The following is a 14,809-nucleotide window of genomic DNA, read 5'->3' as shown; positions in this document are numbered from 1 at the left end:
GCTCAAAATTCTCCAAGACAGACTTCAGCAATATGTGAACTGTGAACTTCCAGATGTTCAAGCTGGTTTCAGAAAGGCAGAGGAAGCAGAGCTCAAATTGCTAACATCTCGTGGATCACCAGAAAAGCAACAGAGTTCCAGAAAAACATCTATTTCTGCTTTATTGACTACCAAAGCCTTTGATTTTGTGGATCACAACAAACTGTAGAAAATTCTTAAAGAGATGGGAATACCAGACCACCGGACCTGCCTCCTGAGAAACCAGTATGCATGTCAGGAAGCAACAGTTAGAACTGGACATGGAACAACAGCCTGGTTCCAAATTAGGAAAGAGTCTGTCAAGGCTATAAATTGTCACCCCGCTTACTTAATTTATACGCAGAGTAAATCATGAGAAATGCTGGACTGGATGAAGCACAAGCTGGAATCAAGATTGCCGGGAGAAATGGCAATAACCTCAAAAATGCAAATAACTCCACCCTTATGGAAGAAAGTGAAGAACTAAAAAGCCTCTTGATGAAAGTGAAAGAGCAAAGTGAAAAAGTTGGCTTGAAATACAACATTCTGAAAACTGAGATCACAGCATCTGGTCCCATCACGTCATGGCAAATAGATGGAGAAACAATATAAACAATGATAGACTTTCTTTTTGAGGTCTCCAAAATCATTGCAGATGGTGACTGCAGCCATGAAATTAAAAGACGATTGCTCCTTGGGAGAAAAGTTTTGACCAACCTGGACAGCATATTAAAAAGCAGAGACATTACTTTCCCAACAAACGTCCATCTAGTCAAAGCTACGGTTTTTCCAGTAGTCATGTGTGGATGTGAGAGCTGGACTATAAAGAACGTTGAGCACCGAAGAGTTGATGCTTTTGAACTGTGATGTTAGAGAAGACTCTTGAGAGTCCCTTGGACTGCAAGGAGATCCAACCAGTCCATCCTAAAGGAGATCAGTCCTGGGTGTTCATTGGAAGGACTGTTGCTGAAGCTGAAACTCTAATCGTTTGGCCACCTGATGCGAATAAAATTGACTCATTTGAAAAGACTGTGATGCTTGGAAAGATTGAAGGCAGGAGGAGAAGGGGATGACAGGATGAGATGGTTGGATGGCATCACCGACTCAATGGACATGAGTTTGAGTAAACCCCAGGAGTTGCTGATGGACAGGGAGGCCTGGTGTGCTGCAGTCCATGGGTTCGCAAAGTGTTGGACACGACTGAGTGACTGAACTGAACTGGGCATCCTTCAAAGAGACTTTAAGGTAATTTACTCATCTGTAATCTCATAAGAGCCTAATGAAGTAGATTACTACAAAGTCCTAGATTCTCCTAACTGTCACCACTACCCTCAGATACTTTCTACTCTTGCAACAAGTAAAGCAAGATTCTCCCTCATAAACTTACTCTCTTCCTTCCGTTTACAGTGTATCTCTAACTGATATCTGCACAATTTTCTCCTTCACTTTATTCAGGTGTCTGCTATAATATGCCCTCATCATGGACCGCACTCAGTGGAAATAACATAACCAAAAAAAAAAAAAAAAAAATCCTCTATAAGAAAATGCTAGATAGCTAAACATTAAAAAAGGAAATAGAGTTAATGTTTTCATCTATTTGAGGGTTCAATAGATGTAATACATTTCCTCTAAAATCAAGGGCAGTCTTGATTTTATCACAGTCCAATACTGTAATGCATGATCTCATGAGAAAGAAAAGTATGGAAAAGGAAGGGAGAGGAGCAGAAAGGAGCAAAGGAAAGGGAGTAAAGGAAATGGAGAAAAGCATAAAATGTTACTTGGGGAGGCTATGGCCATGCTGATATTTTGAAGAGCAAAAGAAAAAGAAAACATTCTTAGTTTCAAAATTCTCCTGTAACAACAGAGTAAGTAATTTATAACAACCTTAGTCCCTGGTGGCTCAGCTAGTAAAGAATCCACCTGCAATGGGGGAGACCTGGGTTCGATCCCTGGCTTGGGAAGATCCCCTGGAGGAGGAAAAGGCTACCCACTTCAGTGTTCGGGCCTGGATAATTCCATGGACTGTATAGTCCATGGGGTCACAAAGAGTCGGACACGACTGAGCGACCTTCACTTTCATAGCTAAAGGAGTAGAATAAAGAATTGTCAGGAGCATGTGCAGTGAAAGTGAAGTCGCTCAGTCCTGTCTGACTCTTTGCGACCCTGTGGACTGTAGCCTGACAGGCTCCTCCACCTGTGGGATTTTCCAGGCAAGAATACGGGTTGCTGTTTCCTTCTGCAAGGGATCTTCCTGACCCAGGGATCAAACCTGGGTCTCCCACGTTGCATGCAGACTCTTTACTGTCTGAGGCACCAGGGAAGCTAGACTGGAAGCTAAAAGCAAATAGAGAGAATAAAGACCAATAATCCATTGAACAATCAAGTGAACATTCCAATGATGAGTGATGTGACTCTTAAATCAGCTTAGGGTGAGAAGACATGAATGAGCAGAATGATGAAAGAAACTGATCCAGGGAGAACTAGAATAGAAGTATTTCCCTAAGCTATCTTTCTTTCCAGCTTGTTAAGAAGAGATTATAATTATGACGTAAAGCAACTATATGTTTTATTCACTCACCCATTTAACACTTTCTCCTGAGGATTTACCATGTGCCAGGTATTCTTTGTTTCTTTGCAAACCACACGTGATGCTTTCTCCTCACAATTTTTCACCAAGGTCTTCAGTGAACTGCTTATAAAGGGCTAAAATGCCATCCCACTTTCTTTTAATCATCAGTCTTTTTTTTAACAGATTTGTATTGCCATGATAAATCACTGAGTTGAAAAACCTTCCAGGTAATATCCTGAAGGATTATACAGGGAGATCATATCACTAGAAGGAAAAACTAGAAACTTGAAGGACATCATTGCTAGGAAGCTCTTTCTTTTGGTCAGTATATGAAAAGATAGCATTCGGGTTACCAAGGGGTAAAGGGGGGAGGGATAAATTTTGAGATGGCATCGACAAATATACACTACCACATATAAAATAGTTAATTAATAAGGACCTACTGTATAGCATAGGGAATTCAATACTCTGCTATGGCCTATATGGGGAAAAAACTAAAAAAGAGTATATATGCATACATATATATGTATATATATAGCTGATTCACTTTGCTGTACAACAGAAATTAATGCAACATTATAAATCAACTATATTCCAGTAATACTAAATTTTAAAAAGATAGCATTCATAGAAACTTTGATATATTATATAGAATCATAGAACTTTAGAGAAGGCAGTCATTTAGATGGCATTGAGTCTACTCCCCTCATTTTACAAATTAAGACATCAAGAACCAGAAATGCTATAGGATTTATCTTCTTTTAGTCTTCTTAATATTTGGTGACCTTCTTAGGCCAAATTTGGTTTTTCTTTTTAATAAACAGTTCAGTCATTCCCTGTAGCTCAAATTGTAAAGAATCTGCCTGCAACACAGGGGACCAGGGTTCGATCCCTGGGTTGGGAAGATCCTCTGGAGAAGGGATTAGCAATCCACTCCAGTATTCTTGCCTGGAGAATCCCATGGACAGAGAAGCCTGACGGGCTACAGTCTATGGGTCTCAAAGACTCAGACATGACTGAGTGACTTAGCACAGACATACACATTCAGTCACTGCAACATTTAAACATATACCACCTCAGGGAGCAAGAAGTGTTATGAAAAAAAAGAAGGAATCTCAGTTCAAATGTCACTGTCTGTGGCAGACAGTATAGTGGAGGGGATCAGCACAAGGCTGGAACCAAAGGGATTCAGAATTAAATGCTGACTCTGCTCTACTTTCTCTGTTTTCCCTGGTGGCTCAAATAGTAAACCATCTGCCTGCAGTGAGTGAGATCTGGGTTCAGTCCCTGGGATAGGAAGATCCCCTGGAGAAGGAGATTGCAACTCACTCCAGGACCCTTGCCTGTAAAATCCCATGGACAAAGGAGTCTGGTGGACTACACTCGGACACAATGGAGCTACTTCACTTTCACTTTTCACTTACTGCTTCTTTTTATCTACAGATATAGCTTTGTATTACTAACGTATGTTAAAAAGTAATAAAGAATACTTAACTCAGAGAGCTGTTTTTGAAAGAGTGGATTAATATATTAAGTGCTCACTAAAACTCACTGCTGCTTTTTTTCTTTCCTCTAGTAGGTTTTTCGCAAATCTGAGGTCACCATTCATTTCTCATTTGCTGTGATTCCATGGCATCATAACATACCTTTATTCAAGAATTTCAAATCATAATATTATTTCCCAACATAAAACAATGTGAGCTTCCCCAGTGCTTATCAGAGTACTTGGTGGGAGGGGGAGATGTGCTAGATACTTGAATAAATAAATTAGAAGAAAAGAAAATTAACATTATAATTTCAACCATACTTTCATCAATCACACATCATCCCTGGACAGTATCATTGTGTAATTATGAAGACAATATATATGTCTGATTCTCACCAAAGAAATATGGAGAGAGCAAGCATACCAACAAAAGTACAAACAACAATAAAGTCAGTAACACAATCTTAGGTGATGCTGTGATCTTACTGGAAAATGAGATTTGGGCTGGAGATAAGATTCAAAGACATGCCATCTTGTCTTCAAATACTGAAAGAGCTATTATGACAAAGGGCTGTTATGAACAACAGTGGTTTTACTTTTTTCTTTGAGCAGCCCCAAAAGGCAGATGGTGTCCCTGAGGATTTCAGCCATAAGATCATTGACTTAAGCTAAGAAGGTAAGGATATTTTCCAACTTTAGAAAATTTCAAGAGTAGTTGCTTTTGGAGGTACAAAGATCCACGACATTTTACGAGACCCAGTCAGGCAGTGATTGGATGGCAATTTAACAGCAATATTTCAGAACAAATGAGGAAAAGTATTTGAGAAATTTATCAGCAGAACTTGAGCTTCTGTCATCTTATTAAGTATGTTATTCTAATTCAGAGTAACAGAATTATTTTATTTTCTCAATTCTATCTGAACACAATTCAAGACTTAATGGATACAGAGCCTATGAAGATGGATAAATCCCTAATCAGTGTTTTCGACTCATCCAAGAGGAAAAGGAAAAGAGGAATGGATTATTTCAAATGACCAACAGGAAGTCAAGGTAGAGGACACCGTGAAGTCATCTGAGCCCTGGAAGTCTCAGTACTCAGCATGTGAGTCAACTGCACCCGCATCACTTGGAAGTATGTCAGAAATGCCGAATTTGAAGCCCCGCTCCAGTTTAACTGAACTTACATTTAAAAAGATCCCCAGATGATACATAACACACTAAATATTTAAGCACAAGTATAATCACTTGCATTTCCCTACATGTGAACTTCCCAGTGAATCACCTGTGTAAACAAGGGCACTATGAAATGTCATTGTCTTATGACATTGAACAATGTTAAATACAAAATAGAATTCCCTTTATAGCATAATTGTGGTAGGCCAAAGTATCTGCAGTTGCATATTTCTTCTCTGCCATAAATTATCTGTGGGAGATCCATATGATTGTGTTTGCTGTAGTCAAATGGTGACTGCCACTTAGTGATAGCTCTTACAGAAGCTTCCAACAGAAGTATGAGCCATTTCAGATTGTATTTATATTTGCTCACAAATTAGTTCATATAATATAGGAAAAATAATGAAATATGGTTTTTAAATAATCTGTTTTGACAAAACATATGTCAAAAAACCACCAGCAATGGAACACCAGTCAAGTTACATCCCTAGATCCTCATTAAACTGGAGCAATTTATGAATATTTTAACAACTCCAATAGGCCAAATTAACATGCTATCCATGTTTAAGAATCACTTGTTTAGTGTGAAGCATACAAGAGAATATCTAAGTTAAGCTGTTCTATTTGGAGAGTTTTAAAAACTAATTTTGGCCAAGTACTCATCATATCATTTTATGAATTTGGCTTCTCAGCAAACTCACCTCTTTGGTAAAGTCCTTTATTCACTTATTTTAATTACTTCAGAATGATACCAAAATGTGTGGACTTCCAGCCTCAGACAAGAATAATTGTCTCTAACACACTGTTCTTTAAGCATCATGAATTCTGACTGTATTCCCTTCACGATGGGTGACCTCTGTCCTGACTCACCTAGGGTCTCCTAACTCACACGTATGAAATAATTCCTTGCCCTTTTCTGGCTTCCATATGGCATAGTATGATGCACATATTTTCCGTGAAAGTTTTGAGTCAATTGCACTTGATGCCCGAAGAACCCTGAAACTCAAGGGTCTACATCCATAGAAGAGAAATTAAAGTGAATCAAATATAGAGTTTGACCCAATATTACCTCACAATGGGACTTTTTTCTCAAAGGAAGATCTCTAAAGAAAAAAAAAAATACTCTCATCTTGGGGCCATCTTTGAGAAGTGAAGCAGATTTCTACTGAAAAAGAAGCACTGCATGCTGAGATAAAAACTCACAGTTAAAAAACTATTTCTGAAAGTAGATACAGATTACTTTGGGAGATGGGACATAAATGAGGGAAAATCAAATATATAACACTAACTATACACAACACTTGGGAATATCTCACTTTAGGTTTATTTAGACCGACTAAGGAAAGTCCATCCAGTAGTCATGTGTAGATGTGAGAGTTGGACCATAAAGGCTGAGCACCAAAGAATTGATGCTTTTGAAATGTGGTGTCAGAGAAGACTCTTGAGAGTCTCTTGGACTGCAAGGAGATCCAACTAGTCCATCCTAAAGGAGATCAATCCTGGGTGTTCATTGGAATGACTGATGCTGAAGTTCCAATACTTTGGCCACCTGATGTGAAGAGCTAACTCATTGGAAAAGACCCTGATGCTGGGAAAGGTTGAAGGAGGGAGGAGAAGGGGATGACAGAGGACGAGCTGGCTGGATGGCATCACCGACTCGATGGACATGAGTTTGAGTAAACTCCGGGAGTTGGTGATGGACAGGGAGGCCTGGCGTGCTTCAGTCCATGGGGTCACAAAGAGTCGGACACGACTGAGCGACTGAACAACAACAGGGAAAATCCCCAGTTGAGGAATGGGCTCCCAGAGGCCACTTGCCAATATACTTTTAAGTATATAATATAGTCATGCTAAGTTGCTTCAGCCGTGTCTGACTCTTTGCAACACTATGGAGTTGCAGTCCACCAGGTTCCTCTGTCCATGGGAATCTCCAGGCAGGAATAATGGAGTGAGAAGCCATGCCCTCTCCCAGGGGATGTTCCCGATCCAGGATCAAACATGCATCTCTTGTGTCTTCTGCGTTGACAGGCAGGTTCTTTATTACTAGCACCACCTGGGAAGCTGTTAGGGGTCAAAACTTATTTTCAAATATATCACAGCACTTGGTACTTCTAGGAGAAACTAGTTAATCAAAGCCTAACCTGACAGGGTATTATTAGAGTTTAACTGACCTGTGGGAAGAGAGAGGCCAACTTTATCTTCCTCTGAACTTCCACATGGGGGAAGGGAAATACCCAACTCCAGCCCACTCTAACCTTCTTATGCCAACTTATGGGGGGTGAAGAGACCCTGTGAAACAATTGTGAAGTTTACAATTCAGATACCTCAGTTCACTAAAAGACTGAGACCTGATCATAGGACATAGAACACGTCTCTTCCCCTCACACCTCACATCACAGTTACTAGAGACCCATTTCCAGCAACTCCTTTTACTCAGCACACCATGTCTGGCTATCAAGAAAAAATTACAAGGCATAGAGAAAGGCAAAAAATACAACTGGACAAGACAGAGCAAAGGTCAGAACCAGAACTGGCAGGGATATAGGAGTGATAACACCAGGAATTTAAATTGGCTCTGATTAAAATGCTAGAGATCAAATACACTGTGACAAAAAAAAAAAAAAAAATCTTTGATGAGATGATTAGTAGACTGGATGTGGCTGAGGAAAGGATCAGTCTACTTGAGAATGCAACAGAAACTTCAGAAACTGAAAACAAGAGTGAATGAGGACTGAAAAAAAAAGAAGAATGTCTAAGGACTGTGGAATAACACAAAAGGTGTAACATATGCACAATGGTAATATCTAGAGAAGTATTTCAAAAAAATGACTAGGAATTTCCCCACTAATATTAGACACCAAACCACAGATCCAGGGAACTCAGAGAACACAAAGTGGGATAAATGCCAAAAATGAATAATAACTATACTTAAAATTTTCAAACTATGAAAATCAATAGTAAAGAAAAAATCTGGAACGAAGCCAGGGGCAAAAACTATCACCTACAGAGAAACAAAAGTAGGGATTACATCAGAGTTCTTCTGAGAAACTATACCTTATGAAAATTAAGCACCTCCTCCCAGGTATCAGCATTGCCAATCAGGTGATTTCAGTGTGTGGCTGCCATAACTGACATATAATTTCCCTGCTACTGATGTTGAGACTCACTCTTTAAAAAAAAAAAAAAAAAATAAGGAGAACCGCTTACAGACTTATAGCGTGAACAAAAATGCAGCTCCAACTGAATTTCTGTCACTTCCTAACGTGAAGAATCAGCTACAAACATTTCTCACTAATAAAAGCAAGCAAAATAAAAATGATCTTAACAAGCAACACGTTACACTTATAAAGTCTGAAGGAAAAGAATATGATGCTGTAAGGGAAAAATACAGAATGGCTCAAATGAGATTGGAGAGTTAGGGTTATTCTCAGAATGAAAGTCACATTAGCCAGTATTTTTAAAAAGTAGTTATCCATGTAAATATGGTACAAAAAGTATTCTAGACAGAAAATACATTAGGATTTCAGGACAGCAACAGCTAGAGCTAGAGAATACAGTTGGTTTTGAATATATTTGCATATACTTGGGGAAGGAACACAGAGGCATTGAGAAAATTTATAATTATCATTTGTTTCCTATTGTTCTTCTTTCAATCTGCTTTCAAAAGATGTTGCATCATAAATATTTAAGAAAAAATTAAACAGACAGGAAATACTTCAGGTGTCATATTAGGAAATGGAAATCTCAAAAGGTAATGTGATTTGTGATATGCTATATAACAAAGACACAGAACAGATGGATTTAAGGCAAAATTTGATGGAAAAGAAGCTGTTGATCTTTCTAGATAAAACCAGGAAAAATGTATGTTTCCCCTTGTCACACCTAAGTCCAAGTTTTAATAATTCTTTTTTTTTTAATATTTGTTTTATATTAGAGTATGTTTGATAAACAATGTTCTGTTAATTTCAGGTGTGCTACAAAGTGATTCAGTTATACACATATGTATATGTATTCCTTTTCAAATTCTTTTCCCATTTAGGCTATTACAGAATATTGAGCAGAGTTTCCTCTGCTATACAGAGGTCTTTGACGGTAACCCTTTTAAACTATATGTTAAATGTAGTAGTGTGTATTGGTCAATCCCAAACCCCCAAGTTATTCCTTGCCCCACCTACCTTTCCTCTTTGGTAACCATAAGTTTGTTTTCTAAGACTGTGAGTATGTTTTTGTTTTCTAATTAAGTTTATTTGTCTCATTTTTTTTTACATTGTGCATATAAGTGATATACTATGATATTTGTCTTTCTCTCTGTGACTGACTACACTTACTATGATAATTTCCAGGGTTAGTAAAATGATGTTGAAAATTTTTACAAGACTGACAATTAGTGATGATAGTTTTATATCTGGATAAATTTAAGATAATATTTTGTACGCCATTCAAATTTCATATTTGCATTGTCATGTGTTCTACAACTGTTCACTCACTTTCCATTGCTCAGCTTTTACCAAGGTCCATGAAACCTTTATTAATGAACTCTGGTGAACTTTCCCGTATACCATTTGATTTTCTGGGGAAGATTAGATTGTTTTCCCACATATAAGAATGCATAAATGTCCTTCTGGATTATGTTACATTTATACCATATATATTTATATATATATTATATATATATATACCATATATATATAATATATATATATAATATTTTGTATTCCCTATTATTTTACAAAGGAGAAGACTGAAGAAAAAGCAATATAAGCAGTAGTTTCAGTATATACAACTGTCAGACCTAGGGATTAAAAAGAGTCTATTTCTTATTTCAGTATTCTTTTAACCACACATAATCAAATCAACATCTTTGGTGCAGCACAATTAGAATTCTATTTTATCCATCTTTAAAAATAGTTTTCCTTTCAAACCTCCTGCTGAATGAATTCTTCACCTCTTTGTTCCTCAAGCTGTAGATAAGAGGGTTCAACATGGGAGTTAATACCATGTAAAAGAGGGAAATCACTTTACAGATATCTAGGGAGGAACTTGAGCTAGGTCGAACATAAACGAAGAAAAGAGTCCCATACAGGATGGAGACAACTGCCAGGTGAGAAGAACAAGTAGAGAAAGCTTTCCTCCTCCCATTGGCAGTCTGGATCCTCAGGATGGCCACCAGGATGCAAACATAGGAGATCATGATGATCAGGCCGCTGAGTAAGCCTATTGCTCCAGCCAAGGTGAAAAGTATACATTTAATCACTGAGGTGTCTGTGCACACTAGGGAAAGCAGTGGTGAAATGTCACAGAAAAAGTGATTGATAACATTTGGACCACAGAAGGGTAAGCGAAATGTCAGTGTGGTGTGGGTCATAGAGCTTACAAGAGCCACAGCATAAGGGCCTATACCCAGCTGCACACAGACCCTCTGGGACATAATGAGTGTGTACAACAAGGGCTTGCAGATGGCCGCATACCGATCATAGGCCATGGAAGCCAGCAGGAAACATTCACTTGCCACAAAAAAACCAAGGAACCACATCTGTGCAGCACAACCCATGAAAGAGATGCCCTTTCTCTCCACAAAGATATCACACAGCATCTTGGGGGCAACAGAAGAAGAGGAACACAAGTCTACAAAGGACAAGTGGCTAAGAAAAAAGTACATAGGAGTGTGGAGTCTGGGATCAATCCCTATGAGAGTGATCATCCCCAAGTTACTCCCTAGTGTGATAAGATAGACAAAAAGAAGGATGACAAATAGGGCAATCTGCTGATAGAGATGATCTGTGAGGCCCAAGAGAAGAAATTCAGTCACTGCTGTCTGATTCTTATTTTCCTTTGGTCATTTGTAACCTATATAAGAAATAAAAAATACATGGCATTTTTTAAAATCAATAAGCACATTTAAAAGTCTTTTAAACTAATTATAGTTGGGTTTTTTTTTTTTTTTCTTTTAATCTATATACGTGGCAGTTACAGAAATAGTGTTAGACTGGTTGACAATGTGTCTAGGGACTAGACCTTGTCACTTGGGCACACATCCCATAAACTTGGGCAAGTTTATACTTGATCTTCTTGGAGTCAGCACTCTCTGCCTTTAACAGTCTAACTGCAATATCAAAAACTCCTGTGGGTTCTAAAATTGTATTTGATATGAGATTCAGTCTTTGTATTTCATCTTTATTGCATGATAGGATAAGAACACCCCCTAAGAATACAGTTACCAGTGATATTGTAAGACACAAAAGAAAATTTAGATCTTGATAACAGACATTGGGATGAGCTAAGTAGAACAGAAATAAAAAACATTTTTCAGTTCTTCTACTGATGGAATGAATAGTATCATTCGGATATTATGAAGACAACATTCACATCTGTGTATATTAATCTATCCCCTTATGAAAAGAAAGTATTAGAAAGGTAAATGTATACAAATGCCAGAGGGTTATTTAGCATGAAGAATATTATGTTGTAACACATGACAATTATATTTATGCTTATGTAGGGTTTTCTTGAAAATAGAGACTGGATTCGTTTACTCTTTAACAAGTCTGAAGATAGGAGTGGCACAAAAAGAAAATGGATTTAAAATTGAGGTTAGCATGAAGAAAATTTCACCAACCATATAATTTGAATAATGGAACATAATGCCTTGGGAGAGACTTAGATGCCCTTCTTTCGAGATTAATTAATCTGTCAAACAGCACATAGCAACTTTTTATGAAAACTATATAAAAAGACACCTGCATTAAGCTCATCTGACTTAGTCTCTAGATGATTACTACTTATAGTTTTTATAAATGTATGAGTATATTCTGTTAACCAGAATAATAAGATTATTTCCCAAATTTTATAATATTTAAAAACTTATTTAAGATGTAGATTTTAACAGGTAATGTCTCTGTTATTAAGAAAATGTGTATAGTGTCAAATGTTTAAAATTTTTATTTAGCCACAATTTTTGCATGCGTGCATGCTAAGTCATTTCAGTCACATCCAACTCTTTACAACTCCATCGACTGTAGCTCACCAAACTCCTCTGTCCATCAGATTCTCCAGGCAAGAATACTGGAGTGGATTGCCACTTCCTCCTCCAAGGGATCTTCCCGAACCACAGATCGAACCCGCATCTCCTATTATTCTGCTTTGGCAGGGGATTCTTTACCACTAGCACCACCTGGGAAACCCAGACACCATTTTAAGGTAAATATTATTTTTCTGACTCATCAATTGAGGAAGAGGATATCAAGCTGTTATAATTATAGTAAGAAGTCCAAGGTGTGTCAGTATCGGTAGCAAAGATTCTAGGGTCAAATCATGTGTATAATCAACTCACTTCCCTCTATAAGTAAAACAAAACATACCACATTTTGAAGATATAATAATTAGGATGTGGAACATGAAATGCTATGGTATAGAACAATAGCTAAAAAAAGTCTACATCTCTATTTTATTTTTATAATTTAAGAAAATATCTATAGAATTCACTTTCACAAGGCAATTGCTTATTAAATGTCAACTAATAATGTCAGTTATTATTTTTAGGAATTTAAACTTGGTTGGGGAGACAGGACTTAGAAAGAAAAGGAAAATTTACATTTCAGAGAGGTCCAAGATAAAACATGCCCTAGGATTTCAGAAGAAGGAAGGGTCACTGAAGTGAGCTGAAGTGGTTGGTGAAGTTTCTCATATGAAACAATTCTGAAAGCAGAGCTTTCAGGCAATGGTTGTGGATATTTATGGACATTGTCGTGAGGGTAGGATGCCATACCTGCCACTATTCAGCATGTGAACCTGAACAGGGCACATATCTGCTTCTGCGAACAAGGAAAATGATCTCTATGCACTTTCCATTTCTGGCATCTCTGACCTTAGAATTCTTCTTGGACATTATATTATCTCTATAATGTTAAAAAAAAGAAAAAGGGACAAGTTCAGTTTAAAAAGTCAAAAGATTAGTTGCTTAGTGCTCTGAAAAGCTGGACTAAACACCAACGACCACTCTCTTTGGAGTACTTGAGATGGTGAGTTTTATATTCCCTAAAGCCAAGTTCAGCTGAAGTCTTTCCACCATGTTTCAAATTTTCTTTTTATACCCAAACTATGGAATACTCACTTCACTGAAAGAATTGTTTGTTTTCCTGTTCACTGCTTCAAGATGAATAGCAAAACCCAGGGATTTCTGGTTTCCATCATAAAGTCAGTGTGGAAGATTTAATTCCCATTTTGGTAGTCAGCGTCTGCAACAAGCATGACACCCTCAACACCTGGTAAGGAAGATAAGCCCCGATGCTGATGAGTCTGTGGATCAAGAGAGATACCTGATCCTGAACACTGGCTCATGTGCAGTGCAAGTAAGGCATGCACGTTCCTGGTAGTTTTAACTGCTCTAAAGCCAGGTCTCTGAAGAATTAACCCTCAAGAGTGTACACCCGAGGGACAAAATTAAAGCACTATCATTGGATTTTGTGCCAAGGTTATTTCCAAAACAATGTCTTTTCTCAAATAGAAGATTCCTGGGGGTGGGGGGGCGGCATGTTTTTCCCCCTTTAGATACTCTTTGTAAAAACAGGCCCTCATTTGCATCGATAGAGAGTGATGAGCTAAAAAAACTGAGCAACAACGGGGATGAGTAGTGCTCTGCCTGGATCCTGAAGCCTAGGTTCAAATCCCAGCTCCATGGCTTGTCCCTTTGAGCTAGTGGGGTTTTTGCTTTTTTTTTTCTTCCTTGTCTATTTTCTATTTATTTTTAACTATCTGTGCCTCAGTATCCTTATCTATAAAATGGGGATGATGGATTGCTTGCTCACGCTGGAAGAATTAGATGTGTTATTACAGGCAAAGCACTTACAAGCTTACACGCCACATAAGCACTCATTAATGCCTAGAAGCAAAGATTCTATGTTTTATAAAAATAATTTCCTGCACGTCATGTTGTTTTGATTAGGTCTTTGATTACTTAAGAATTCCATCTTGGCTAGACTTACAAAAAAACAAAAAAGACTATGAGAGAAATGCAGTCTTCTAGTTTTACTACATGGAAGTAAGCTTCCCTGTTGGCGCAGACAGTAATGCACCTGCCTGCCATGCAGGAAACCTGGGTTTCAGCCCTGGGCTGGAAAGAGAAGGGAAGGGAATGGCTACCCACTCCAGTATTCTTGCCTGGAGCATTTCATGGAGCCCAGTGAGCTACAATAAACGGGTTCACAAAGAGTCGGACACAACTGAGCAACTAACACTTTCAAAGTGAATTTCATACATTTTTTTTGTTAGAAACTTCCATGTCAAATCATTAGAAATAAACCAGGTCTTTTCCTACCATATAAGCTTATGGCATTAAGATAGAAATAATAACAGAACAATTTTTCTCACTGTAATAATGAAAGTCTAAAATTTTGTAATCTTGTCCCTTGACACCAAGGTTTGCAGTGTTAAGTAAAGAGTTTTCACATTTTTGATAGAAAGCTTAAAATCAGAGAGGGGATTCATTTTTTTTTTTTTTCATTGCAGTGCTGTTTACAATAGCCAAGATAGCCAAGACATAGAAGCAATCTACATGTCCATCAGCA

At 37.9% G+C, this 14,809-nt stretch overlaps 1 protein-coding gene across 1 annotated transcript; it reads right to left on the bottom strand.

Moving 5' to 3' along the window:
* Positions 1 to 10,134: 10,134 nt before the first annotated feature.
* On the bottom strand, positions 10,135 to 11,070 carry LOC133072692 (olfactory receptor 5G3-like). Its single transcript, XM_061166283.1, has one exon. It carries the CDS (start codon positions 10,945 to 10,947, stop codon positions 10,135 to 10,137), a length of 813 nt encoding a protein of 270 aa, XP_061022266.1. The 5' UTR covers positions 10,948 to 11,070.
* Positions 11,071 to 14,809: the final 3,739 nt, after the last annotated feature.

This window comes from Dama dama, chromosome 1 (assembly GCF_033118175.1).
Source record: "Dama dama isolate Ldn47 chromosome 1, ASM3311817v1, whole genome shotgun sequence".
In the NCBI taxonomy this organism is placed as follows: Eukaryota; Metazoa; Chordata; class Mammalia; order Artiodactyla; family Cervidae; genus Dama; species Dama dama.
Note: the sequence above shows the minus strand (reverse complement) of the source record. Positions and strands in the feature narration are given on the sequence as shown.

Excerpts from the sequence above, each read along its gene's own strand:
- LOC133072692 (XM_061166283.1), bottom strand. The coding sequence starts at position 10,947 with ATGATCACTCTCATAGGGATTGATCCCAGACTCCACACTCCTATGTAC.